Source organism: Bombus bifarius, unplaced genomic scaffold (genome assembly GCF_011952205.1).
Source record: "Bombus bifarius isolate JDL3187 unplaced genomic scaffold, Bbif_JDL3187 scf7180000008056, whole genome shotgun sequence".
NCBI lineage: Eukaryota > Metazoa > Arthropoda > Insecta > Hymenoptera > Apidae > Bombus > Bombus bifarius.
In genome coordinates, this window is record NW_022884421.1 from 212,511 (window position 1) to 236,328 (window position 23,818).

The 23,818-nt window shown below is 39.3% G+C and overlaps 3 protein-coding genes across 5 annotated transcripts; 2 read left to right on the top strand and 1 right to left on the bottom strand.

Annotated features, from left to right (window-relative positions):
• The first annotated feature begins 44 nt into the window (after positions 1–44).
• Positions 45–17,473, top strand: LOC117208114 (E3 ubiquitin-protein ligase HERC2). Of its 3 annotated transcripts, none has more exons than XM_033448986.1 (13): positions 45–173; positions 264–845; positions 932–1,132; positions 1,208–1,418; positions 1,640–1,897; positions 1,986–14,179; positions 14,260–14,583; positions 14,700–15,009; positions 15,168–15,889; positions 16,026–16,464; positions 16,603–16,826; positions 16,903–17,057; positions 17,132–17,365. In XM_033448986.1, the coding sequence occupies exons 2-13, from the start codon at positions 653–655 to the stop codon at positions 17,363–17,365; spliced, it is 15,465 nt and encodes a 5,154-aa protein (XP_033304877.1). In that variant the 5' UTR covers positions 45–173; positions 264–652. The 3 variants fall into 3 exon arrangements, with proteins under 3 accessions (XP_033304877.1, XP_033304876.1, XP_033304875.1); XM_033448985.1 differs by having other exon boundaries at positions 49–180; XM_033448984.1 differs by lacking the exon at positions 45–173 and having other exon boundaries at positions 653–845; positions 17,132–17,473.
• A 169-nt stretch (positions 17,474–17,642) lies between these two features.
• LOC117208124 (sarcosine dehydrogenase, mitochondrial) lies at positions 17,643–22,633 on the top strand. The gene is made up of 15 exons (XM_033449008.1): positions 17,643–18,678; positions 18,743–18,842; positions 18,918–19,174; positions 19,331–19,543; positions 19,643–19,972; positions 20,089–20,251; positions 20,354–20,501; positions 20,595–20,733; positions 20,856–21,053; positions 21,144–21,411; positions 21,502–21,631; positions 21,697–21,953; positions 22,015–22,177; positions 22,276–22,383; positions 22,447–22,633. Exons 1-15 carry the CDS (start codon positions 18,646–18,648, stop codon positions 22,550–22,552), a joined length of 2,613 nt encoding a protein of 870 aa, XP_033304899.1. The 5' UTR covers positions 17,643–18,645; the 3' UTR covers positions 22,553–22,633.
• Positions 22,399–23,600, bottom strand: LOC117208132 (peptidyl-prolyl cis-trans isomerase-like 3). The gene is made up of 4 exons (XM_033449021.1): positions 23,435–23,600; positions 23,262–23,336; positions 22,889–23,169; positions 22,399–22,794 (listed from the first exon to the last, which is right to left on the bottom strand). The coding sequence occupies exons 1-4, from the start codon at positions 23,435–23,437 to the stop codon at positions 22,668–22,670; spliced, it is 486 nt and encodes a 161-aa protein (XP_033304912.1). The 5' UTR covers positions 23,438–23,600; the 3' UTR covers positions 22,399–22,667.
• Positions 23,601–23,818: the final 218 nt, after the last annotated feature.

Genomic DNA, 23,818 nt, shown 5'->3' on the forward strand with positions numbered 1-23,818 from the left:
TGTTTATCGTGACTTTGTATCTATCGTTAGGGTCGTTCTTTTACGATCAATACATAGTCAAAGATCATGTGATGTTTTGGAAAAAATTAAAGTTGACGATGTTGTGATCAAATATAATCATACCGAACAAATTTAAGATACTAAAAAGTGACAACTTTAATCATATTTAAATTGTAATTTGTAAGACAAAAGTAGCTTTTCATCATAATATTAAAGTAAGAGACAATCATCAGTTCTTATAAACATTGATTTTTTTATTGTAGGTTTAAGAAACAATCTTTCAAATGTCCCTATTCGAAAAAATCGAAGATGTTATTTCACTACTTTAACTAACCTACGAAAAACAGTTTTGTGAAACACTGATAATTATTCAAAATTCAAATTTCATTTTACTGAGTTGGAGTGGGAAACTTTTGGAGTCCAAAAAGTTTTTATTTAAAAGAGAAAAAGGAATACAATGTGTTTATAGAATGATTAAAAAATAAAGGAATTATTTTATACAGTATTACACATTTAGTTATGAATTATAATGTAAAAAATCCAGTTCAATTTCAAGATTATATTTTTTATTGTATTGAAATTGAATAATTTTTGGAAATTTGGTATATATACACATATATATTATATATATATATAAATATAGAAAATTAATATGAGCATTCAATTCGATATTATAATGAGGCCAGAAATCCGCTTGGATGCAAAATGGCTCAAAACAGATTTGAAACGTATCCTCTATCGGGATGGTTTAGCTGAACTTTGGAATGAAATGGTACGAGATGGAGAAATTGTGGGTTCCTTTAGCGATGGCATAGTCAATGCTGCAGGCATAATAGCTAGAAAAGGTATGAAAAAGAATAATAAAAAAGATTTATTGAATTAAGATTAATCATTTATATTAACTGGTCACATACTGTTTCAATACATTTAGGTGAAAGTGGTCATTATTATTGTAACATGGGTGTATTAGCATGTCCTTGTTGCAATGGAATTTGTGGTCCACAGCATGGTTGCAATTGTGGACCTTGCCAAAAATTAGATGAAGAAGAAGCAGCAAGAACAAGTGCATTTGTAGAAAAACGTATATTAGCTGAACACATAATGGATTCTTGGCTTTGGGGATCTCAGCCTTGTAAAAAATTTTAATATAATCTAATATAATCTGTAAGATTTATGTAATTTTCCTAACATTTTAACCATTTTTCAGCTATTTGCGATTTAACAACATGTATTAATTTACTAATCAAGGAGCAAAGAAAATTATGTTATGAAGTTGCAAACAGTACCTTGTCTGCTACTCGATTAAGACAACGTTTGGTAGTAGCAAGACGATATTTTACGGCTCTTTCTCGTCATAAACCGCAGGAAACTACAGATATTTCAACAACATTAAAACCTACTGCTAAGCTACAAAAAATGTACAATAATCAATTTTAAGACTAGAATCATTTGAATGTCTTATATATCTCGAATATTACAAATATCCTTAGATTACAAGAATTATATGTGTTTAAACGATTTGATTATAAATTGGTGGTTATTGATTATATAATGATAGTTTTAATAGTTCTTTATATATTCTTTAGAATATATATATAATGGTGATGTATCGAAAATATAAATATTGATGTGATTTTAGCGTAAGGCCGAATGAGAAGCCAACATTGGGTTTAGCGCGTGTGGGATCTCGTGCAGCGTTAAATTTCTCATTTGCATATTTAAGACGGGCTTGGCGATCTGGAGAAGATGTAGAATTTTGCAGCGAGCTTTTATCCGAGTCGTTGGAAGCCTTGCAATCGTTACCTGAAGCTACACTTTTTGACGAAACTAATGTTTCTCAAGTATGGTTAGAAGTAGTGGAACGATCAGCGAAATTTTTGAGACAAGTTGTTACAGGGTATTTATATTTTTTCATCATATTACTTATTATATTATTACTATCAATTTATTTTTCATGTTTTTAGTACACATAATTATATTTTTAGGGACATAGTTAGTGGAAGATCATGGTGTCCTATTCCAATAGCCGATCAGCACACGGCTCTTTGTTTGTTATTAGAATTGGTGACACAAAGAGCTACATTATCAAGTTTATTAGATTCTGTTTGTTTGTTACTTCATCTGAGTGGTAAACACAAACATCAAGATAATCGGGTAATGCCACCTGGAAGCACGGCACCGTTGATACCATTATTGAGACGATTAAATATGATACCAGCTTCTAAGTCAAGACGAACAGACGCAAACATTGCACCAGGTCCTTGCGAAGTTTTACTGAAGTATTTGAGGCTTCCTGAAGATGATTCCACGTCTGTAGATTTACGAAAAGCTGCGGTTATAATAATGTGCAATCTGAGTAGATTAGCTGCTCCTCTCCTGCCTCCAATTATCACTGATAGATTCCAGAAGAATCAGAATCAAACGTTTCAAGAAGTTCTAAGTTGGGGAAGCGGAAAATTAAGCAGTGGATCATCTCCATTTTATTGTGATGCAATTGCAGAGCTTGGGATCAAACAACTTTGTTGTACCGAAAGAGCTTTGATGATTCTTTCAATTAGTGGAAACGTTTACATGATGTATTACGGGTCAGAAACTCAATATCCCCAAAGAGTATACGGATTTTCAGAGAAGCCGGTTACAATGATCGCCTCTCATTCTGATGGTACGCACTATTTAGCCTTAACACAAGATAGTTCCGTTTATTCGTGGGGGAATGGTGATGGTGGACGATTAGGTCACGGAGATAGAGTATGGTATGATGAACCAAAGCTGGTCGAAGCACTAGTTGACAAGAATATTACATTCATAGCATGCGGAAGTACGTATTCGGCAGTTCTTAGTTCGAACGGTGAATTGTACACATGGGGAAGAGGAAATTACGGAAGGCTGGGTCATGGAAATTCAGACAACGTCTTGATTCCTACGTTAGTGACCGCTCTAAACGGACACATGGTTGTGTATGTGGCATGCGGTAGTGGAGATTCGCAGACTTTATGCGTCACAGCGTCTGGTATAGTATTCTCGTGGGGTGACGGGAATTATGGAAAGCTTGGTAGAGGAGGCTGCGATGGATCTAAGACGCCAAAGATAGTTGATAAGTTGTTGGATATAAACGTGGCAAAAGTGTATTGCGGTGGACAATTTTCGGCAGCTTTAACTGCATATGGTGAAGTTTATACCTGGGGAAAAGGAGAAGGTTATCGGCTGGGACATGGTAACGAGGAACATATTAGATATCCAAAAGTGATCGAGGTATTGAAGCCAAAAAAAGTGAAAGAATTATGTGTAGGAAATTTTCATGTATTGGCATTAACAGAAGATCAATTGGTATATGGATGGGGTAGAAACGATTATGGTCAAATAGATCCGGCATTGGGCACTATTGTGCCTGAACCGACTCTTTGTCCAACGTTATCCGGCAAGAATATAATCGGTTTAGCTTGTGGACTGACACAAAGTTTTGCGTGGTGCACATCAGCTTGGTCAGTCGCGAACAGAGTAGCTTTCGTTGTGGATATCTGTGAGGAAACTTTCCGATTGTTGGATACGTTATTGAACAAGGTATGCGAAGGATTGCCAGGCACACGGCCACCTACCCAGGATCGTGAATGTTTAGCGGTCGCAACTTTGAATTTGATCCGATTACAACTACACACAATGATAACTCATAACATCGATAGCAAATCAGTTGGATTATCAAATACTCCATTATTAAGCTCGTTGAAACAACGATGTGTTACGCTCGCAAGCAGCTCCGGCATTCTAGCTACTATTCAAGAAGCAGCTCAAGCCGTTTTACAGACTGGTTGGAGCATCTTACTGCCGACAGCGAACGAACGCGCAAAAACATTATCGAATTTCTTGTCGAAAGCGAACTGCAGCAGTTTTGAGCAAGTAAATGCTAGCAACGGTCAGCAGTTCATGGCAGACTTGTTAGTTTCTAGCCTAATGGCGGACGGCGGTCTGGAATTAGCGTTGAAGACCGCGGTGAAGGCGGAGACGAGCGAGCTCGCCGACGAGAAGGAATTTCTCGCGAGTAGTAACGTGAGCAAACCAACCGATACGAAACAAGCAAAAGAATTGAATTCAGAAAAAAACAACACGAGTATATCGTTGTTACAATTGGTGAAACAATTGATCAAAAACGGCACATGTATCACGCAGTCTAGGTTACTGCTCAGTCAACAATTGGTTCGTAGTCACGAGGAATCGCAAAGAAACGATAACTCTCCAAGTTTGAATCTTCTTTTAAAATTTCAACGATTACTAATTGCTCAAGTATACGAGTGTATTGATGACGTTGGAACGAAGAAGTTGCGCGATCAAGAAATGCTTGGTGCGGAATCTCTTTTAAAGAAATATCTCTCCCAAATTTGCATTCACATAATCGAAATAATGTCGTTCGCGGCTGAATTAGCCAACACCAGCATCAAACAGTTCGTATTCGTTAGTACTGTTCTAAGAGGCGACATTGTAAACGTTTTGCTACCCGAACTGATTACTTGCCTTATCTTGTTGCAACTTGACTATCCGTTGTTACTTCTAAATATGAATTGGATGGATGTAATGGCGCCGATGTTGGACGCGCTCGATCGATTCAACAAATTGGTGCCGACTATAGAGAAAAGCGAAACGGACGATCTTTCTTGGCCAGGCATCATAGCCCCGCAACATGGCAATAAAATATCTATTTCGGATGAACCTTCGACCATTCGTTGGGCCGACTTGGAGAACCACAATCGCGATGGCGGCCTTTGGGTGGTAGTAAACAACAACGTATATGATGTTCAAGATGTTCGATTCGACGGAAGATCAAATTCGTTGGAAGGTCTTCAAAGAACCGTGACTAACTGGGATGTTAGCTCCGGTACCGAGACAAACATGTCATCTTCTCGTGGCCAACTACCGCGAACCATGATGGATTCTTATTTCGTTGGGCATTATTGCCATTCCGAGCCGGAAAACACTGAGATTACGATTGACGTGACAGACGTATGCTCTTGTTTACTTGACACAGAAAGAGCTTTAGGTTTTCTTTTAGGATTACACTCTCATAGGATGCGGCAGAGTTTACCGTTACAAACTGCCGAAGAGGAAGCCGGTCGCTGGTTAAACGCGAACTTTTTTCGAGGTGGATTGCAAATCTTACAACCACCGAATCCTTACGAGGAGGAGAAAGGAGAAGCGAGGAGTAATACCTCGACAGCCGCGAATTCACCGACGGAACCTCCCCTTCCTATCCGTACCAAGAATGAACTACAAAAGGAACGACGAGAGGATGATCGAGTTACAACGTTCATTTACGCCCTAGCCGAGACTCATAAAACCGACGCTCAAGTGCATTCCTTCCTAACGATAGTCGACAAATATTCGAAAGCGAATAATCTTTTAGCGCATACCGAATTTTGCGGCGATCACCCGTTGGAGGAAGTTAGCCGACTTTTAATGGCGGTTATATTAAAGCATCTTGCGCTGGGTTATCAGGCGATAAACTTAATCGACCATCAAGAAACAGGAAATGAAAGTAGTCCGAAACTTACCAAACAATTGGCCGAAGTGATTAGAGCGATTCATCAAACCAAATGGAATTTAATCAGGATCAGACAACAACAGAATAGAAGTTACAAGGAGGTGTGTGCTCCAGCCCAAGAGAAGTGTAGGTTTCTTTTGCACGAGGTGAGGTCCGCGACCAGTTATGAGATTAAAGGGCTACAGGATCTAAAGTTATTGTACACTGTTGCGAAATTTCGGAAAACGGTCAAAACGATGATTAGGGACATTCGAAAGAACAAAGATTCCACGCCGAGCAAGCCGGAAGACATTCTAAACGCTTCGATTCAGAATGCAAAATCGAAAAACAAATCCGACGAAGATACATCAATCGTATCGGCAACAACGATGATGACGCCAGTAACGATGACGATGTCAACAACAACTTCAACAACGACTATGACGTCATCGACAATGATAACAACAACGACAGCGGCCATGATAACGACGACGTCGACGATGACGACGACGACGACGACGACGATGGCAACAACGATGATGACGTTAATGACAACAATGACGACGACAACAACAACGTCTACACAAACGCCAACGGCAACGCCAACGAGTACGATGACTACGTTAACACAAATGTCAACACCGATGCAGACATTGACACTAAGCTCGATCTCGATTCCGAGTTCGACTCAGAAAGAAACGAGCGGCAAACAGTCGCTTGCATCGCCGAGATTAGAAAATTTATCGGGTAACAAGAAAACTAAGATTACAGAAAGAATGAGACAAAAAACTTTGAATATCGATTCAAACGAATTGATGGTAAATATTATAAATTTTGTGATCACCGAGGACGGTGGAGACGTAGAAACTCTACGTCGAGCCATGTATTGTCAGATGCAGCGGGCAAAATTACGCGAGCAAGGAATCCTAATGATGCAACAATTGCTGAAGAAGGATTATTTGATAACATCGGTAAAGTATTCGTTGTTAAACGGTTGGCTCGGCCTATCCCACGAGAATAAGTCTTTAGCTGATGGAATAACGCATTGCCTCGAAAACATTCAGTCGGTAACACCCTATCAGAAATCGAAGATTATTCTGGCCGAGGCAGAAGTAACTTCTTGGGCGGTGCAAGCTTTGCGAGCGTACGTTGTTCAGGCAGAATTGCCGAGCAATCAAAAACCAGCGAAAATCAGCGATAAGAGCAGTTTGAATCAAGGAACGTACACTTGGCTGCGAAAGTTGCCTAGGGCAAGATTTTTGTTGACTATATTAGGCATACTAACCAATTATCAGCATGCAAACGAAGTCGGATTATTAATAAATTCTGGTTGTGTTTCGAGTATTTTAACATTACTCAGGCAGATCGGACCATCGACATCCACGGAGACGGACGCAGACGCCGAAGCGGACGCGGATGCGAAACCAAAAGATGCGCCGGTGACGGTTATATACGAGGACAGTTTGGAGAGGAGCAAACCGCAAAGCATTCAATTGACTGGTAGCGAATTGGCGGCTATGATGAAAATTGGTACAAGAGTGGTACGCGGTGTAGATTGGAAGTGGGGAGATCAAGATGGTCCTCCACCGGGTGAAGGTCAAGTGATCGGAGAACTCGGCGAAGACGGCTGGATTCGCGTACAATGGGACAACGGCACCACCAATTCGTATCGCATGGGGAAGGAAGGAAAGTATGATTTAAAACTAGCCGAACCGCCAACACCGCCAGAAACCGACAGCGAGAGTGATACGCCGCACAATCTGGCTAAAAACGATAAAAGAAACGATTTGTTGGACATGCACCCGACCACTTGTCTAAAATCCGCCTCCGTTACCGTACTCCGCGTTCTTTTATTCTGTTGCGGCATCGAAGCTGACCGGGTCACCCCGTCCGCCATAAAGATACTCGCCTCTGTGTTACTCGGTATCGTATCTGCTGCGTACAAGTCCGAGTTTAACGCGCACTCTCAGCTCGCGCGAGAACACCACGAAACTTGGGCAACTCTTGGTTCGTTGAGAGCAATCGCCAAGTCTACGGAACTCTGTAAATCTCTGAGCACCAGGGCCTGGATCAATTTCCTTTTGAATATAATTGCCGAACAAAGGAATCCTGATTTGGAAAAACAGATAATGGCGGTACGTCTACTCACCGTTGTTTTACCATCTTGGTCAGCCGACAATCCTATCCAGATGCCCTTCCTTGAAAAAGTCTTCCGTATATTAGGACATATCGCCCTTAGCTGCAATTTGGGTGTTTCCTCAGAACTTTATTCAAATAAATGTCGCGTCTCCTTGACCGCTTCTCATAGTTCCACCGTGGTCGAGGAGCTTGTTTCGCTGACCAGATTTTTGCATTCCCTCTCAAAGTGGAACGCGACTGTGAACGCTTTTCTCGCTTCGAAGCTATCACTCGCGTCGGACTTATTAAGCGATGGTCCACTCTTTCATATACAATTGAACGAGAACGGAGGTGAGAATAGCGTAAACATACAGGATACGGTGATGGCAGCTCTCATCGTCGTCGGAGGTCTCGACGATAGACCGAGGATCGGTGGTTTGGTTGAAGTTGACAGACAGGTCGGTACCATATGCAAATTTACCAAACATTCGAAGATTCTCGTACAGATACATGATGAAACGAACGGTGACGCGCGCAAGAAGATTCTGTTTTTCAATATGAAGCGACTCTGCGAAAAATTCCGTTTGGATCGAATGCCCATGCCTGATTCTTTCGTGTCTACTTGGGCTAATTTGTTGTTGGGTCATCGGGGAATGGACAAAAGACCGAACGGTATGCCGGTAATAGCTGGTTCTGTGAACGCATCTATTCTACGTAATCAACAGCAACAACTTGCTGCGTTGAACGCCGGAAAGGCTTTGTTGGATTATCAGACAAAATTAAGAAAGATACTGAAATACGTGATTGACAGTAATAACAGTAGCAGCAATAGCAACTGCAGCAATGGTAACAACAACAATAACAGTCATAACAACAACAATAACAACAATCACCAGCACGGCCATCACCATTATCATCACCATCATCATCGTTATCATCATCATCATCACTATCATCTCCATCATCATCATAATAACGGACACATCGACGAGGAGAGTGGTTGCGACGTTGATGGCCGGCAATGGGACAAGGACGGAATTAAATGTGCCATGGTTACTGTTGGTCGTATCGATCAGGTCGATGCCGATCACGGTGGAAACAACGACAACAACGACGACGGCAACGACGTGGAAGAGAATGATAATGAGGAGAACGATGATGATGGTAACGACGACGACGAGGAGGAGGAAGGTGAGGACGATAATATCATAGCGAATATAGTCGACAGTAGCAGAAACAACGGTAATAGTAGCAACAGCGATAAAAACAAGAACATCAACAACAATGACAAGTTTGAGAACGTTGGAAGCAGTAATCGAAACCATGAACGCGTTGAAGGTAATCTCGTCAACGGCGACATAGATGGCGAAGATAATTATATAGATGTCACGAATAGCAACGTCGATGGTAGAGGAGATGGTCGCACTAGACGGACGACTCTGTTCCAAGAGATGTTAATACGAGCTACGAAACCGCAACCATTGAAGCCGATATTTAAACTTAAGGAATTGGAAGAGGCCGCTCTGGCGGTTTCTCAATATTTGGCTTCCGAACTGAGACATTCGCCGATTCAAGGAACAACGACTACGATAACATCGACAGCGGCGACGATCGCTGGGCCTGGAATGGGAATAGGAACAGCATCAACATGCGGTTTAGCGTCTGCGTCTGCATCAGCGTCAGGAACGGCTATGGCAATGACAGCAGGTCCATTTTCGGAACCAGATTCTCCCGCATCCGATTGTTCCTTGGTATCGTTGACGTCCAGTCAAAGGAAACATTGCAGAAGTAGCGGAAGGAAAAGTCCTCCGCCGATGAGTCCTCTTGTTGCGCAATTGACGGAAATGGGTTTTCCAAAGAAGAGCGTGGAATTTGCGATCAAAAGTTTGAGCACGGCAGTTGGGCTCATCACGGCAGAAAGCGTGGTGGCCTGGCTCCTTGAAAATCCTGACGCAGCGTTGAGTGATAGCGAAACGTTATCCAGTGTATATGGGTTATCCGATCCGGAGGATTCGACGAGCGAAAATATCGACGAATCCCCGTCGACGCACGACGCTGTTTCTTCTTCGATGATACCGCCGAATTATATGAAACGTTCCGATTTCTTGTCAGTTGACGAATACGCGATCTACGTAAGGGATAATCTAATACCGGGTATGTTAGTACGGTGCTGTAAAAGCTACGAGGAAGTGGAATACGGCGACGTTGGTCAGGTGATAAAAATCGACCCGGAAGGTTTACACGATTTGAATGTTCAAGTTGCGTGGCAGCGCAAAGGCGGTACTTATTGGGTAAGATTCATCCACATAGAACTTCTTGGTCATCCGCCAGCGATACCAGGCCCAGCCACGCTGAAGATTGGTGATAAAGTAAGAGTGAAGGCTTCAGTGACCGTACCTAAGTATAAATGGGGTACGGTGAACCATCAAAGCGTCGGAGTGGTTACAAGCATAATAAACAACGGGAAAGATGTGTCGGTCGATTTTCCGCAACAAAGCGGTTGGACCGGTTGCGCGATAGAAATGGAGCGAGTCCCCTCCTGTCACCATTCGGTCTCGTGCAATTCTTGCCACCTGTTACCGATATCCGGCCCGCGATTTAAATGTAAGTATTGTGAGAGTTATAATCTCTGCGAAAACTGTTTTTATACGAAACGATGCCACCGACACGGGTTCAATCGAATCGTGGAGCCAGGTTCGGCGGCGGTATATGCCGGCAAGCCGGGAAGGTATCACAGGCAAGACTACACGGAATCGTCCTTGATCGACGACTGGTCCAAATGTATACGAACATTGAGCGTTTCCTCGCGAGAAAGTTGGGCGACACGTCTAGTCGATGGATCTGGTCTTTACTGGCAGAGTTGCGGTTCTCAGGGGAAGCATTGGATTCGTATGGAAATGTTGCCGGGCATACTGGTGCATTCGCTGAAAATAATGGTGAATCCGCAAGACAGCAGTTATATGCCATCGCTGATCGCGGTAAACGTTGGCGAGTCGTTCAATAGTTTGGTAGAATTGGCAACGATCAGCGTACGGCGTACTGACACGAGCGTTCTCTTACTCCAGGATACCAAAGAATATTATTCTTGCATCGAAATAGCGATCAAGCAATGCCGAAACGGTGGGATAGATTGCAAGATACGCGGCCTTCAAATAATCGGCAAAAGAAAAATGTTTGAGAATCATTTGGCAACCTCCGTTTCATTTTTGGCCTCGGATTGGGAGATCGTTCAAGAGCAGATGAGCTTGCAGCATGGATCCGAGCCACCGCCCCAACATTCGGCTGTCTACGTCTGGGGATTGAATGACAAAGATCAACTCGGCGGACTGAAAGGATCGAAGATTAAGTTACCGGTTTACAGCGAAGTTCTCTCGAAATTAAAACCTATTCACATCGCCGGTGGCAGTAAAACTTTGTTCGTGGTTAGCCAGGAAGGGAAACTGTACGCCTGCGGAGAAGGAACGAATGGTCGACTCGGCCTTGGGGATGACAGCAACGTGTGCGAACCGAAGCTCATTCCGTTCTTGAGCCAGTATATGATCAAAAAGGTAGCTGTACACTCGGGTGGAAAGCACGCGTTGGCCCTCACCCAGGACGGCAAAATCTTCTCATGGGGCGAGGGGGAGGATGGCAAGCTCGGTCACGGGAATTCTGTTTCCCTGGATAAGCCAAGGCTGATCGAATCTTTAAAGTCAAAAAGGATACGTGATATCGCGTGTGGGTCCGGACACTCGGCTGCGATAACAAGCAGCGGAGAACTATACACCTGGGGACTAGGGGAGTACGGAAGATTGGGCCACGGCGACACAGCCACGCAAATGAAGCCGAAACTGGTACAATCTCTAGTCGGTCAGCGCGTGATACAGGTCGCGTGCGGTAGCAGGGATGCACAGACAATGGCATTGACAGCTGACGGATCGGTATACTCATGGGGTGACGGAGATTTCGGTAAACTGGGTCGGGGAGGCAGCGACGGTTGTTACACGCCCTTGTTGATCGACCGGTTGAATGGTTTGGGAGTAGTGCAGATCGAATGCGGAGCTCAATTTTCCCTGGCATTGACGAAATACGGAGAGGTATGGACGTGGGGCAAAGGCGATTACTTTCGACTTGGTCACGGTAACGATCATCACGTTCGAAAACCAACGCTGGTCGAAGGACTTCGTGGAAAGAAGGTAGTACATGTGGCTGTTGGTGCTCTTCATTGCTTAGCGGTTACGGACACTGGGCAAGTATACGCTTGGGGTGACAATGACCATGGTCAACAGGGAAATGGTTCGACGATCGTTAATAAGAAGCCATCACTGGTGCATGAATTGGACGATGCGAGAGTTAATCGGGTATCTTGCGGCTCCAGTCACAGTATTGCCTGGGTCTTGACCGATCAACCGGCAACCAACAATCACGAACCTGTCATGTTCCCAACCGAGAAAGATCCACTTGGTCAAATATCGCTAACATTCAAAAGCATTGTGAACCACGGTACAGATGCAACGGATTCGAACGGCTGCCCAGTACCCTCTTGCTCCACAATATCGTCTACCATTCCCTCCGCGAACAGCGACGAAATTACCAGCACCGGTGACACGATCGTTCACAATTCCGGCCAATCCTGCGGCAACAGACCTTCTCTCTCGAGCATCATTCTCTCGCTAGAAAGTAACGTAGCGAAACAACAAGCATTGCAACACGTGATAAACGCTCTTCGTATAATACAAGCTCGAATCATCGTAGTGACAGCATTGCAAAGTCATTCGACGTTAAAATCCAACACTGGCAATACCGGTGGCAATGTTTATGGTATTAATATTGGAAACGGTGGTACGGTAGGTTGCTTGGTGAGCGAAGTGACGGCACCGGACGGAACTGTTACCGTTGGGTCGACCAACGTCGCCTCAGGAAGTAGTCATAGTCACGTCTATCAGAATGTGGGAGACAGCGCGCAAGGTGGTGGAGAAGCACCAGCGAACGCGGCAGAATTGGTTAATCTGGTAAACAACAGTCCGCGAACGAGTCCCGAGTCCGAAGATTATCCGTTAGCGGCGGTGTTTCCCTCGATGTCCAGTTCGGCCAGTTTGTCTTCACGTGCCTCAAAGATGTCAAGCAGTGCGATGAGCGTGATCGCGGCTACTCTCACCTCTAATGCTCAAATAGTTGGTGAAGGACCCGCCGCGGATCCTAACTTGGATGATTTTACATGCACGTTGACAGAGGAGGACGCCAGAATGCTGGTCGATCTTCTAAAATTGGCGGTTGCCAATAGAATATGCAGAGGGGCGAAAGAGACGATATCCTCGGTACTAATCGCACTAGCAAAAACGAACCATTCGATTCGTAGTATGGTGCTAGAGCTTTGTATCACTGAACTGGAAGACACGGTGGTAAATTCGGGTAATAGAAGCAACGTACCTCAACCGGTCGTACAAGAAAGTCCACATCCGTACATAGATGGTACCACGTTGACCGGGCATGTGAAGGTACCCGGCGCGGAAGCTCTCAGAGTTGAATTCGACCGACGTTGCTCTACCGAAAGACGTCATGATCCGTTGACCATCATGGATTCCAGCAATCGAATACTAGCTGTGAAATCTGGCAGAGAATGGAGCGAGTGGGCCTCCGAGATTCGAATCTCGGGCGACGAGCTCAGATGGAGATTCTCCTCGGACGGATCGGTGAACGGTTGGGGATGGCGATTCACCGTCTATCCTATACTCGCGAGCCTCGCACCGCATGAGCTAGTCTCGGACAGAGCTGTTCTGTCACAGCCAGCTATCGCGCTTGCTGAATCTCTTTTGGACAACACCCTGGTCACCTTGGATAGGAATATCGCCACTCGATTAGCTGCCACCCTGGCTCAGTGTAGTCAACTGAGCGTATTATCCGCTCAGCAACGAATGTGGGCGTTAAAAAAGTTGCAAGTCGTTTACACTAGTGGACCGGGCATACGTCCAGAAGTCGCGCTTTCTTCGCTCCTCGGCTCTTTACCTCAAGCATTACTCAAACAATACACCTATGAAGATCCTTTGGTTCGCGGTGGGAAGCAGTTGATGCACAGCGACTTTTTCAAGGTTCTTGTCGCGCTTGCCTGTGACCTCGAATTAGACACGATGCAATGCTGCTCGGAAATTCACAAATGGTCTTGGTTCCGAAGGTACTGTCTATCGGCACGGGTCGCCAAGTCTCTCGTAAATCGGACACGCCTTCCAAAAGCGTTTTGTCTCGAAGTTACCAAAAGAATTAACGAGATGATCACGGACGGAGAGGGAAATACCAAGGATCATGAGAGTCACGAGTTATTCAAGCAGGAACACGACGAGCAACTGTTACAGTGGCTGAACCGCAGGCCGGAAGATTGGACATTATCGTGGGATGGTTCCGGAGCAATTTATGGTTGGGGACATAATCATCGCGGCCAATTGGGTGGACTTGAGGGAGCAAAAGTGAAACTACCTGTCCTCTGTGAGAGCTTGTCTGCGCTTCGACCCGTTCAGCTCACTGGTGGAGAACAAACTTTATTAGCGGTCACTGCTGACGGGAAGGTCTATGCAACAGGTAAAGCTTCTTTTTTCTTTTTCTCCTCCTCTGATCCAATTTCCGTTCTACTGAATCTTATTATTTGTCTTTACGGATAGGTTACGGTGCCGCCGGGCGTCTAGGTATCGGAGGAACGGATTCTGTTATGGTACCGACTCTTTTAGAATCCATCCAGCATGTTTTCGTTAAGAAGGTGGCCGTCAATTCAGGAGGTAAACACTGCCTTGCTCTAAGTTCTGAGGGACACGTTTATTCTTGGGGAGAAGGAGACGACGGAAAATTAGGTCATGGAAACAGGTTGATGTACGACCGACCGAAATTAATCGAAGAGTTATTGGGGACCGAGATTGTTGATATAGCTTGCGGTGGCCATCATAGCGCAGCAATCACGAGTGCCGGTTGGCTTTATACTTGGGGAAAAGGTACAGCAGGGAGTTAGAGAAAAAAGGATATTAGAACAAGAACAAATGAAAAGATAAATAGAAGCAAATCAAAACGTATGTATAATCCAAGCAAATATAAGATTTATCGATTACAGGTCGATACGGACGACTAGGTCATGGAGATAGCGAAGATCAATTAACACCCAAACTGGTCGAAGCTCTGCAAGATTATAAGGTAATCGACGTAGCATGCGGAAGCGGTGACGCGCAGACTCTTTGTGTTACCGATGATGATAACGTTTGGAGTTGGGGCGATGGAGACTATGGAAAATTAGGTAGAGGAGGTAGCGATGGCTGTAAAATTCCAATGAAGATCGAATCTCTCGCAGGACTTGGCGTTATTAAAGTTGAATGCGGCAGTCAGTTCTCGGTAGCTTTGACAAGATCGGGAGCAATATATACATGGTAAGGATCCGAATCATAGATCTTTCGACGACGATTTTGATTGGTTCGTCGATACATTCCCACTGTCTCTCTTTCCTTGTCTCCCCCTTCCCCCCTTTCATATCCTTCGCATTACTCTTAAGCAGTTAAACTGTAGATTAAATTTTATACATAAATAGGGGTAAAGGAGACTATCATCGTTTGGGTCATGGAACAGATGATCATGTTCGAAGACCGCGTAAAGTAGCAGCCCTTCAAGGGAAAAAGATCATCTCGATAGCAACAGGTTCATTACATTGCGTAGCATGTACCGATAAGGGAGAAGTTTTCACTTGGGGAGATAATGATGAAGGCCAGTTAGGCGATGGAACAACAAGCGCACTTCAGAGACCAAGACTAGTCCATGCATTACAGGGTAAAAAGATAACTCGGGTTGCTTGTGGCAGTGCTCATACTTTAGCATGGAGTACAATGAAAGCTACTCAAAGCAGAATGCCTGCTACTACACCAATGGAATATGATTTGGTAAAGGATTTACCTTTCCCTGTGTTACACAATCGATTAGTACTTCTTCATCATTTTGCCGAATTACTGTGCCCATGTTTGCCAATGTTTCCAATCACCGGTCCCGTCAGCTTGAGTAAATTGGCTCCTATGTTAGTATACAGCATTAAAGAAGCAACTTTTCGTAAAGTGGTTCAAGCAACAATGGTTAGAGATCGACAACACGGGCCAGTAATAGAATTAAATCGAATACAAGTAAAGCGAGCCAGAAGTAAAGCTGGATTGGCGGGACCAGATGGCATTAAATCCGTTTTCGGACAAATGGTCTCTAAGATGTCTTTGTTAACGCAAGATGTGCTCTTCTTTCCTCATAGGGTCTGGAAAGTAAAGTTTATCGGTGGGTTAAATATAATTTTACTATTCGATACGAACAATGAAAAAGAAAAATATAAAACAGAAAAAAGAAGCTTGAGAACTAACAAGAAATACAGATTAATATATACCTTAATAAGATCGTCTCACATTCTCAACAGGAGAAAGCGTAGACGATTGCGGTGGTGGTTATAGCGAGAGTATAGCGGAAATATGTGACGAATTACAAAATGGTTCTTTACCTTTGCTTATACCAACGCCAAATGGTCGAGACGATAACGGCACTAACAGAGATTGTTTTCTTCTGAATCCAATGGTCGATTCGCCATTACATATGAACATGTTTCGATTTCTTGGAATTTTAATGGGCATAGCAATAAGAACTGGTAGCCCATTAAGTTTGAACTTGGCGGAACCTGTATGGAAACAGCTCGCAGGTATATCCTTAACACCTGCGGATTTGACCGAAGTTGATAGGGACTATGTTCCCGGATTATTATGCATCCGAGATATGGAGCCTGACGAAAAGGTATTTCAAACTCTTGAAATGCCATTTTCCACACCGTCTGCTGTAGGACATGACATACCTTTGTCCAGCAGGTATTTACTTCATCGTAAATATTGTTTTTATCCCTACTTGATGATTCATTTACTTTAGCATTTATTTATATAGCTTTCGTTTTTTAATGAATGTATCATTCTTCTTCTTGATTCTTCTTGATTGATTCTTCTTTTCAGATATCGAAAAATTACTCCAGAAAATAAACACGAGTATGTCCAGTTGGCATTAAATTATAGATTACACGAGTTTGATGCTCAGGTGGCTGCTGTTCGCGAAGGAATGTCAAAAGTTATACCTGTACCCTTCCTCGCGTTGTTCAGCGGACCTGAACTAGAAACAATGGTTTGTGGCAGTCCAGATATACCACTTACTTTATTGAAATCTGTTGCAACTTATAAAGGTATAGATATCAACGATACATTTACCGATACGGTTGAATTTTCTAAGTCTTACAATCTTTACTTCTGCTGTTTTAGGCATTGAAGCCACCGCTCCTTTAATACAATGGTTCTGGGAAGTAATGGAAGAGTTCTCCAATCAAGAAAGATCTTTGTTTCTACGATTCGTTTGGGGTAGAACTCGTTTGCCACGAACAATTGCCGATTTTCGTGGAAGAGATTTTGTTTTACAAGTAATGTCAAGTAATTTTTAATACCTTTTTACAATTGTTTATTTGTTATTCTTACTTTTTCTAATCCATTTTAGGTAATGGATAAATACAATCCACCGGATCATTTTCTTCCTGAAAGTTACACATGTTTTTTCCTCTTGAAAATGCCAAGGTATTCGTGTAAACCAGTATTGCGACAAAAATTAAAATATGCAATACATTTTTGCAAAAGCATCGACACCGATGAATATGCTAGAGTACAAGCTGCGACCAATTCAGACACCGAAGAAACGGACAGTCTTGCTAGCGAAGAGTACATATCGCTTTAATAAAATTGATTCTGCAATTTTTTTTCCTTACAATTAACTTTCTAATCTCTTCAATTAATGAACAAAATTGGTTACCAATTGGTAGAATAATAATTTCTGTAAGCCAAAGGAAAACAACAAACATCACTTTCCTCGTTTTTGTTTCGATTAAGTGTAAGAAATATTTTTGCTTGTAAATTTGTGTAATTTAGATTTATTAAGCGTAACAACTGTACCACACTCTCTCTCTCTTTCTCTCCCTCTCCTTCTCCCTCTCTCTCTCTTTATCTCTCTCTCTCTCTCTCTCTCTCTCTTTCCTTGTCTTTCTCTCTCTCGTAAATACACACGCGTGAATTATTAAAAATGTATTATAAAAGCTGTATTACTTGGCATCGAAGATACTCTAGAGTATTATTAAATTTGACATATTTATTATTACAAACTATAATATTTAATATATAATTTTTCATATATACATATATATATTATTTGTATGCCTGCGTACACGCAATCTTTTCACTTATTTATTTATTTTGTATTTATATTTAATATCTGTATGATTGAAAGACTGTATGTATTTATGTATGTACTTTATATATATCTATGTACGCATGAGCATACTGACATCCGAATTACATTGTTGTATATCTTCATTTGCCTTTTATAATTGTTGTTATGAAAAGACGAGAGTAAGAGTTACGAACTAATTGTTATTACGGAACACGTATGGTTGGTTTATGTTGAACGATATTTTTGAATAATATTTAATTTTACTTATTAAAGAAGTAAGAAATATCATGGAAAGAATGCTACTTAATAATATCATATTATTAGATATATATGAAATTTCATTAAATTTGATTCTATTAAAGATTATTTTTGTATTTTGCAAAACAAAAATATAATCATAAATAATTCTCATTGCCTTTGTTAAAGAGTATTTATAATAGAAACGATAAAAACGATTTATTTGCGTAATTATTAATAATGAAAGATATAACAAAAGTTTCATTCTTTCCATATAATGATAATTCTTATATCATAGACAAACAAGCTAATTAATCGAGGTATTTTATATTTTCATATCAATTTAAAAAAAATATATTACTTTTTAAATTCTTTCCATATAATTGCACATCAATACAAGAGAATCATCACTGAATATTGTAGAAGATTAATGAGTATATTTGTTAATGTGAATTGATAAATGTGGTCATTAAAAAGATAAAATACAAATAGAACAGTTTGATTGTATGGAGTGTATCATTGGAATAATGTAAATTCATACTGTTTCTCTTCATATGAAAAACATGTTCCATTTAATAAAGCACAAGGTATTTGTAGCTGTTTGTTTTAGTTCATATAGAAATTACTAAGATTCTAATAAATTATTTTCAGTTTCATAGAGTGTGTATTAATTACACAAAATCAGTAACAAGAACACTGAATTTATCATCCACAATACAGTTACCAGATTATGCAGATGTTGTAATAGTAGGTAAGTAACAAAATTCTCTAAGTATTTTACATCCTAATGTTCAAAATAACTTATACGTTAATGTATTACTTTCAGGTGGGGGTAGTGCAGGTTGTAATGCACTTTATCATTTAGGGAAATGTGGCATTAATGCTGTGCTATTAGATAAATCAAAATTAATGTCTGGTACTACGTGGCACACTGCAGGTCTTACATGGAGTATACGAGGTCCAAGTGATGTTGAAATGGAATTATTAAATACAACAAAATGTATTTTTAACTCCCTAGAAAAAGAAACTGGAATAAATCCAGGGTGGATAAACAATGGTGGACTTTACATTGCACGTTCCAATGTAAATATTCATTATATTGGTTTCCTTCTCTTCTTCTTATTCTAGATAATCATCCATTTAATGTTACTATTACTGTTATTGTTATAATTGTCGTTATCATTAATATATTTTTGTTGTTATTGGCATTTAATACTTAACATTATTTACTTATTACAGGAACGATTAAATGAATATAGAAGGCTAGTTACTGGTTCAAAAGCTTTTGGTATTCAAGCACATTTAATTTCTTCTCAAGAAGCAAAAGAGTTATTTCCCTTGTTAAATGAGGACACTATTCAGGGAGCATTTTACTCTTCAGAGGATGGAGTTATTGACCCGACCATGTTAATTAATGCTTTGACAAAGTCAGCAAAAAGTAATGGTTGTCAGGTAATAATTATTTAATAAGTCTCCTTTTTTTTCTTTTACAAATAAGAACAATAATCAGAAAAAGAAAAGTATACTAATAAAGTTATTAAAATTGTTTAGATTATTGAAGATTGTCCTGTTACGAAGATACTCACAAAGGAAACTATTAAGAATAATAAAAAAGTTTATGCTGTAGAGACTCCATATGGAATCATAAAAACAGATGTTGTTCTCAATGCTGCTGGAGTTTGGTCAAAGAGTGTAGCAAACATGATTAATATGAATATTCCTCTAACACCAATTAAGCATGCTTACATTGTTACAGAACCCATAAAAGGATTGCAGAATCTTCCAAATATAAAAGATCCTGATGCGAGTCTGTATTATCGAATTCAGGGTAGCTCAATAGCTATAGGTGGTTATGAACAGAATCCTATTGTATTACCATCTGTGAGTCTACAGTAATTCATTGTCACCTTTAACACATAATCAACAAGTATCTTGAATGTATCCAAAAAAAGAAACAATTTTACCAATATTAATCATATTCTTTGTTTACATAAAAGGCTCCAGAACATTTTTCATTCTGCCTCTATGAATTAGATTGGAATGTCTTCAATGCACATCTAGAATCAATGATTCAATTGATTCCTAAATTATCAACAGTTGGAATAAGAACTACAATATGCGGACCAGAAAGTTTTACTCCTGATCATAGACCAATTATGGGTATGAAAAAATACCTTTATATATATATATATATATATTACACCTTTTATTTCTTATTCTAATTTTCAATTCTCCAATTCTAATTTTCATTGAATTCAAAAGGTGAAGATCCAAATTGTTCTGGATTCTTCTACTCTTGTGGTTATAATAGTGCTGGAATGATGTTGGGAGGTGGATGCGGAGAACAAATTGCACATTGGATAATTAATGGTCGGCCAGATAAATACATGTTTAACTATGATATCAGAAGGTGGAATTTATCATTTCTTTTTTTTTTGTTTCAATCTTATCTGATCATTTTAATACTTCTAATTTTATATTTATATCTTTATTTGATTCATAGATTTTTACCAGAACAAAGAAACAACATGGTCTGGATACATGAGAGATCTCATGAAGCCTATGCAAAAAATTACAACATTATATTTCCACATGATGAACCATTAAGTGGAAGAAATCTTAAAGTGGATCCTTTTCACAGTGTAAGATAAAAATAGTTATACATAGTGTTTTTTATTTAATGACATCAATAAATAAATGTTCTATGCATGCATGAATGCATCATGAAAAAGTAAAGCATTCTTATTTATTTAATGTACTGCAGTTACTTGTCGAAGACGGTGCTATTATGGAGGAATGTCAAGGTTGGGAACGTCCTGCATGGTTCTCTCCAACTAACAAAGTAGAAATTCTGTCATATGATTATGGTGGACATTATGGCACAGCAAAGAATCAGAATGATTATTATCGTACAATATTAGAAAAAGAATATAGCTTTAATTTCTCACCGTATAACGAGATAGTAAGCTATTGAAATTAAAACATATTTAGAAAAAGAAAAATAAAGGTAAGGAGAAAAGGAAGTTATCAGTAACAAATGATTCTTCGTTAGATTCGGAAAGAAGTTCTTGCTTGTCGTCAAAATGTTGTTTTGTTTGACACATCTCACCTTGGAAAATTTTATATTTGTGGACCTGATGCTCAAAATACGGCAGATTATTTGTTCACGGCAAACACGAATTGCAACTTTAATAAAACAATTTACACTTGTATGCTGAATCATGCTGGAGGAGTTGAAACAGATTGTACAGTTACAGTGTTGGAACCTGGCTCAAGTGGAATTGTAAATCCGATATTTAAAGAAAAAGCCTTTTATATTGGTAAATTAATTTTTAAGTAAAATGGTATTAAAATAAATTAATGTTACTATCGCAAATTATGAAATAGCAATGTCTTACTTTCGTTGTTAGTCTCAAATGGTATTTCAATTTATCATACATGGGCTCACATGAAAAAAGCAATAATGGAAAAGGGCTTTGATGTATCTTTACATGATGTTTCTGAGCAAATTGGTATTTTATCCGTGCAAGGACCTAATAGGTACAGTATTATGTGCATTTTTATCATTCAAACTCTAGTCTATAAATTAATGCATCTACTTATAGTCGAAAAGTAATTGAGACATTGATTGAAGATGAAATCTCAGATGAATCTTTTAAATATTCAACTACAAAACTGGTAAAGATTAAAAACGAAACGATACGTTTAATTAGACTTAGTTTCGTTGGTGAACTTGGTTTCGAATTACATATTCCAAAATCATTTTGCCGAATAGTTTATAAAACATTAATAAATTGTGGTAAATCATATAATATAAAACATGCTGGTTATCGAGCACTGCATAGTCTCAGTTGTGAAAAAGGTATGTGACTAATTTTAATTAGTTTACTAATGTATATTATTAATATGATTAAATTTTTCAGGCTATCTTCTTTGGGGTTTAGATCTTAGAGCAGATGATAATCCCATTGAAGCTGGCCTTGAATCTATTTGTCGCAATACTGGAGAGTACTTGGGAAAAACAGCTGTCGATCGATTGCGAAAAATTGGTATCAAAAAGAAATTGGTGCATATTTATTTAAACAGGCATGTATTATAAAACATTATTATAAAAAAATTATTATAAAATATAATTTTCATATTCAATTTTGATAAAATAATACTAATAGCATATATTATGACAGCACCATTCCATTATGGGGAATGGAACTTATTTACAGAAATAAATGCCTTGTTGGTTATTTACGTAGAGTAGAACAGGGATACAGCAATGGAAATGTAATTGGGCATGGGTAAGTAAGATAATATTGAATGTAATAATAAAAATTTATAGAGCTAATATTGATTAATATTAGGTACATTAAACATCCAAACGGAGAAAATGTAACAAAGGAATTTCTAGAAAGTGCTAATTACGAAATTGAAGCTATGGGGAAACGATACACAGTAGATCTTTGCTAAGGAAATATATTTGATCTTATTAATAAATTATTATTTTAATATAAGCAAAAACAATTTTCAAGTTCAAGAGATCTTTAAAAATTGAAATATTTGTGTTTTTCTAATATATCTATATTTATCCTGCTAAAGGATTAGCATGTATAGTTACATTGTTTATTCGAGTTTCTGTAAGCGGTCTGTAATTTTTAGGATTTACTGGTAATTTTTCCAGTTGTTCAAGAGTTTCTAAACCATCTATTACCCTAAAAGTAATAACAAATATATTCATTAAATACATCAAATATTAATTTATTATTTATGATTTAAACACTAAAATAAATTAGAAAAGAAGTTTACTTTCCAAATAAAGTATATTTCAAGTCCAAATGTGGTTGAGGTCCATATGTTATAAAAAATTGACTTCCATTCGTATTTGGACCATTGTTAGCCATAGAAACCAATCCTCTAGCATTATGTTTCAATTCTTCTTTAAATTCATCTTCAAATTTACGATTCCATATCGATGTTCCACCTTTACCAGTATGCGTAGGATCTCCAGTTTGCACGATAAAACCTTTTATATTTCTATGAAATAAACAATTGTCATAGTAATCGCTAGCACACAAAGCGAGAAAGTTCTGTAAAATAAATATGTAACCTTAACACAGTCACGTATAATATAAATAATTATTGTGTATCTAGGATGTAAAACAAGTGTAAAAAGTTCTACCTCGCACGATTTTGGGCACAATTCGCAAAATAATTCTATTTTTATATCTCCAACGTCAGTATGTAAAGTTACGCTCTGTAAATAAAAATTGCTGATAAATTGTTACCATTTATGTATATTAAAGAATATGCAATTTGTAACATTAATGACAAAAATAAAAATAACACTCGCACCATCTTCAATAAAGTGATCCATTAATTTGCAAAAGAGAAAACATAACATTTGTTATGGTATGCATTCACTATACTATGTGTCAATAAAAAAAAGTGAACGTACATCGATACGTATACATATCGACAGCCATGTTGAATTTTATAGAATTACCAACGAAATCAAGTGTATGAATTTATTTCGAAACGAAATCGAATCTTTATTAACATATCAATTTAAAATAAAATGTAGGAGAATATAAAAAAATGAAAAAATAAATATCTATGAAATAAAAGCATTATATTTGAATTATTTGTCAATTATATGGAATATATTTGATGAAAAATAGGCAAATATTTGTAATCAATTTGACTTTGGTTTAAAGCGGTAAGGGATCATTGTAGCAG

What these genes read in the sequence shown, in the direction of transcription:
- LOC117208114 (XM_033448986.1), top strand. Translation starts at nt 653, where the DNA reads ATGAGCATTCAATTCGATATTATAATGAGGCCAGAAATCCGCTTGGAT. An exon ending in CGGGAAGGTCTATGCAACAG is followed by an intron (nt 14,180 to 14,259) that starts GTAAAGCTTCTT and finishes CTTTACGGATAG; the next exon opens with GTTACGGTGCCGCCGGGCGT. An exon ending in CTGGAAAGTAAAGTTTATCG is followed by an intron (nt 15,890 to 16,025) that starts GTGGGTTAAATA and finishes CATTCTCAACAG; the next exon opens with GAGAAAGCGTAGACGATTGC.
- LOC117208124 (XM_033449008.1), top strand. Translation starts at nt 18,646, where the DNA reads ATGAAAAACATGTTCCATTTAATAAAGCACAAG. An exon ending in TCCATTTAATAAAGCACAAG is followed by an intron (nt 18,679 to 18,742) that starts GTATTTGTAGCT and finishes AATTATTTTCAG; the next exon opens with TTTCATAGAGTGTGTATTAA. An exon ending in AAGTGGATCCTTTTCACAGT is followed by an intron (nt 20,734 to 20,855) that starts GTAAGATAAAAA and finishes AATGTACTGCAG; the next exon opens with TTACTTGTCGAAGACGGTGC.
- LOC117208132 (XM_033449021.1), bottom strand. An exon ending in TGTGCCCAAAATCGTGCGAG is followed by an intron (nt 23,170 to 23,261) that starts GTAGAACTTTTT and finishes TTTATTTTACAG; the next exon opens with AACTTTCTCGCTTTGTGTGC. An exon ending in AAATATACTTTATTTGGAAA is followed by an intron (nt 22,795 to 22,888) that starts GTAAACTTCTTT and finishes TATTACTTTTAG; the next exon opens with GGTAATAGATGGTTTAGAAA.